General features: G+C 39.5%; 1 protein-coding gene across 1 annotated transcript; it reads right to left on the bottom strand.

The window, feature by feature from the left end:
- Positions 1 to 833: 833 nt before the first annotated feature.
- On the bottom strand, positions 834 to 3,892 carry grpr (gastrin-releasing peptide receptor). Its single transcript, XM_085280935.1, has 4 exons — positions 3,585 to 3,892; positions 2,244 to 2,595; positions 1,817 to 1,930; positions 834 to 1,103 (listed from the first exon to the last, which is right to left on the bottom strand). The coding sequence occupies exons 1-4, from the start codon at positions 3,890 to 3,892 to the stop codon at positions 834 to 836; spliced, it is 1,044 nt and encodes a 347-aa protein (XP_085137061.1).
- Between the last annotated feature and the right edge of the window lie 293 nt (positions 3,893 to 4,185).

Genomic DNA, 4,185 nt, shown 5'->3' with positions numbered 1-4,185 from the left:
GTGAGCAAACACTTCAAACACTAAACCTTCTAGTATTGCAGGGTCGTTACCCAGCAATGCAAACCGCTTTGAGATGTTGTACTGTTGTGAATTGGCCCTGTAAAATTCAAACTGACTTGCACTGAATAACTGTTCGCTTCCTATAACAGTTATAGAAAACATTAATATATTGTGTAAATTTCTTATTTAAGGAAAATGATTATCCTACGGTGGCCCTGAGAGGCCAAACGGACTGCAACTTACGAAAACACCAGCAATAAGAAAAACGCTGCAAAAGCACACAAAACACAACGGAAATAGGAAAAAACAGATTTCCAAAAGCACAAGGGAAGTGTTTCTGGGGAGACAATAACCCAACAGACCAGTTGCAGGAACCAAAATATGCTAAGAATTGCACTGGGAGACACTTAAAAGAAGTGAAGGATTTATCAGTTTTGTGAGGAAAGAAAATATGAGAGGTAAGTGTGTTAGCCTAACTATTAGCCTAAAAATCCGTCATCAGTATTATTTGAATCATGATAAAACACACCTACCATGTTTTGGGTTCCTGCAACTGGTCCGTCGGTTTATTGTCTCCCCAGAAACACTTTCCTTGTGTTTTTTTCTATTTCTGTTGTGTTTTTTGTGACAGTTAACAGTTAACAAAGACAAATATTACACACCGCAAAAGATTCAAGGACATCAACAAAAGATTGATTGAATTGACTGTGTAGATGTGTAATGTTTTTCGAGAAGACATCACTCTTTGGGCTTATTGTATCATGTGGAGAACTGAAACCACAAGAAAACCACACAAACATATGCTACATGCATGATGCAGTTCACTTTCACGCTCACACACAGTCCTCCTGTCCGAGCTGCCTACCATTAATGACAGTCATAGAGTGATTTGAGCTGCGGACAGAAGTCACACGTGTACTGTAATGTATCGGGCTCTGTGAGTGTTTGATGATGATGCGACAGCAACAGCACAGGTGCTGGTTGAACTGCTTCTTGAAGGACTTGCTCAGCAGATAGAGGGCAAAGGGGTTCAGGCAGGAGTTGGTGAAGGCCAGGATACGAGCTACAACGCTGCAGACGAAATGAAGCAACGAGGTGTCCACCTGGCAGGCGAGAAAGAGATTAAAAGATTAGATTTGAGGTATCTAAAAATATTTTTTAAAAAACCTAAATTCATCTGACTTGACTCTTTTTAAAAAGATCTACTTTATGTGAGCCAACAGGAACAGATTTCTCATACACTCCAAAACAACAATTTCTATTTAAATAGCATATTTTAAATCAAAAAGCGCTGACGGCATTTTCAGATCAGGGATGGAACCAAAATTAATAAATCAATGGATATATCAGATAACTTTGTGCAGAATAGATTTTTTTTAAAGTTGAGATATGTTCCACTTACAATACACAAAAAGACAGAAACAAATAAACTGATTTGCACTGTTACAACTCATCCACCTAACACACAGTGTGTTAGATGGATGAGTTGTAACAGTGCAAATACTGCAATAGCTACACTCGTTTTGCACGATAGATAGATAGATAGATAGATAGATAGATAGATAGATAGATAGATAGATAGATAGATAGATAGATAGATAGATAGATAGATAGATAGATAGATAGATAGATAGATAGATAGATAGATAGATAGATAGATAGATAGATAGATAGATAGATAGATCGATCTTACTTCTTGTATTGTCTATTTTTGTTACTGTTTGTACTGGAGCACTGTAACCAACAATATTTCTCCTAGGGATCAATAAAGTATTCTGATTCTGATAAAAAAATAATAATAATAATATTTGCCTACCTGGGAGTAGTGATAGGAGCGGTATAAGTATATAACGTGACTGGGTAGCCAGCATAGTGCAAACAGACCAACAAACACCAGCACTGTCTTGGCCAAGCGTTTTCTTGATTCAATCTGCTGTTCACATACAAAAAACAAAATGTTTAGATTAATTCAGATTTTGAGGACCATAACAAACATTTACAGGGGAAATATATGGTACATTTTAAAAGACTACAAACATGGTGGAAATACATTTTTTTCCAGTATGGAGAATTATTCCCCTAATTTTTTGTTTTGACTGTTTTTGTTTCCTTGGTAGCATAATAAAGACAAGAGACAAGCAACGATCATTTTTAAGTTGACAGTAAATTTCTAGTGGGGATTCATGTCATAAGAATAACCTAAACTGATCTATAGCTTGCCAAGTAACAAATTTAACACTAGCCTGTCGTCTTGCATGCACATTTCCCTCCACTGGCAGGTTGCAGGTGCTCCTCATCAGGCTCTGAGCGATGAAACTGTAGTACACAGATATGACCAGCAGTGGTATTATGTAGAAAATGAGGAAAGAGGCCATGGAGTGAATCTGAGGGTGCAGTTCAACTCCATGGGGATAAGGAGCACAGGTAACAAAACTCTCATTAGTGGAGGTGATGTTGAAGGTGTGGAGGTCAGAGAACACAGCCTCAGGTATTGCCAGGATCAGGGACAAGACCCAGATAAGCAATGCTTGCAGGACAATGCTGGTAGTGGAGGTTGATGTTTGAACATCCAAGGGTCTTACAATGGCCCTGTACCTAAAAGACACAGACAGAGGTAAATTAAACACACACACATGCATGCGCAGTTAGACAAGGAGACAAAGAGACCTTGTGTGTTCTGTAGAGGCATGCAAGGCAGTCAGTGCTTTCTAAGTGAAATCTAAAAGTAGACATTAATTAAACCTACCACATCCTTGCATCTAAAACAGGGTTTTGTCCCATAAAGGATCTCCCATTGCCTGTTTCCATCAAAGTACGTTTCACGTTATTTCCATCTTATTGACCAGTGTTCCTTAATAGTGACTGACTCAGACCAGTTTGGAATCTACAGCTTCTGTTGTTTTCAAAGGTGTGTTCCTGTCCCATTAACAGTCTGGAGCTGGGAAAACTCAGAGGTCAGCAGCTTTTTGTGAACAAACTTTCTATGTAAAATCCTTTAACATTGTTTATTTAGAGAGGAGTGGAGAAAAGAGGTCTAGGAAATGTGCAGCAAAATGAATTGATTGTCCTCGCATACTTACATTCAAACATGTAAACAATCGTGTTTCTTGTCAAAGATATGTTTAAGGTATTTTTTTCCTCTATCAGGTTTAGGATTGCATTATAGGCTATTCAGATAACAAACTCTTGAAGCACAGGATGCACAGGAACATTATAGGTGCAGCATTTATGTTTTTCACCAAAAGCCGAAACTTAGAACATCTTTTAATTGCTTTACGAAGCTGTACCAGTGACTGTTATATATAATAGCAATAGTTTCCTAATTCTAACTAATACATTTATAACAAATAATTATGATTGTGTAGCTATTGATTGCATTTATAGCCTTACACGTGGCAACAGACCAGAGCAGAAGCTCTGTCATGCGTAATTTTCCGAGGATCGATACACAGGTAAATATCTACTTAGACATTAAGTTTTTACGTCCTGTGGTTTCAATAGAAGACATACAGTCGTTTAACTTCTTTATGGATGCTGCTTTAAGTTATCCTTAGTTATGATGAGTTACACTGGTAAAAACCTACCTGTCAGCGGACAGGGCTGTGAGAGTGAACACAGAAACCCCAACCGAGGTGAGCTGGATGAAGGGGATGACTTTACAGCCCAGTCTGCCGAACAGCCACTCCTCTGACAGGTAGCGGCTGGCATCCACCGGAGCGCAGGTCACCAGCAGTAAAACATCCCCGAGCGCAAGACTCGACATGAAGAGATTCGGCACATTTCGGACGGATTTGGCAGAGCAAAACGTCTTGATGAGTGTGATGTTGCCGATTAGCCCCAACACAATGATTACACCGTAAACAGAAGCGATGGCTACACCGGTGTACAACATCGTCTGCGCCGGGGTTGGAGGAGAAATGAGGCTGCGCGACGCGTTTGTATGCTGATGCTCCATCTCCCCCACCGTCAAGCCAACGGACTGTTCCAGAGATAATTTGGGATAAATGTTTAAACTCTGAGATATGACAACACGTCCTTTCAGGGTTTCCAAAAAATAAAACAACTGGAGAAGTTATCGTGATATTTTGATGACGTGTGCAGGTCTCAAGCGGCCACCCGGTGCGCTTAGCGGAACTCAAAGTGCACCAATAAAGAGCAATCAATAAGTGTGTCAGTGGTATTTGA

Source organism: Mchenga conophoros, linkage group LG1, assembly GCF_057382185.1.
Source record: "Mchenga conophoros isolate Kocher_MC1m ecotype Shallow Benthic linkage group LG1, M_conophoros_male_GT1.1, whole genome shotgun sequence".
Classification (NCBI taxonomy): domain Eukaryota; kingdom Metazoa; phylum Chordata; class Actinopteri; order Cichliformes; family Cichlidae; genus Mchenga; species Mchenga conophoros.
Note: the sequence above shows the minus strand (reverse complement) of the source record. Positions and strands in the feature narration are given on the sequence as shown.

Bases quoted from the DNA above. Each gene is read 5' to 3' on its own strand.
- grpr (XM_085280935.1), bottom strand. From the start codon at position 3,892: ATGTTGTACACCGGTGTAGCCATCGCTTCTGTTTACGGTGTAATCATT. The intron at 2,596-3,584 runs GTAGGTTTTTAC...TGTGTCTTTTAG, and splicing joins ACAGCCCTGTCCGCTGACAG to GTACAGGGCCATTGTAAGAC. The intron at 1,104-1,816 runs GTAGGCAAATAT...CTCGCCTGCCAG, and splicing joins GCTCCTATCACTACTCCCAG to GTGGACACCTCGTTGCTTCA.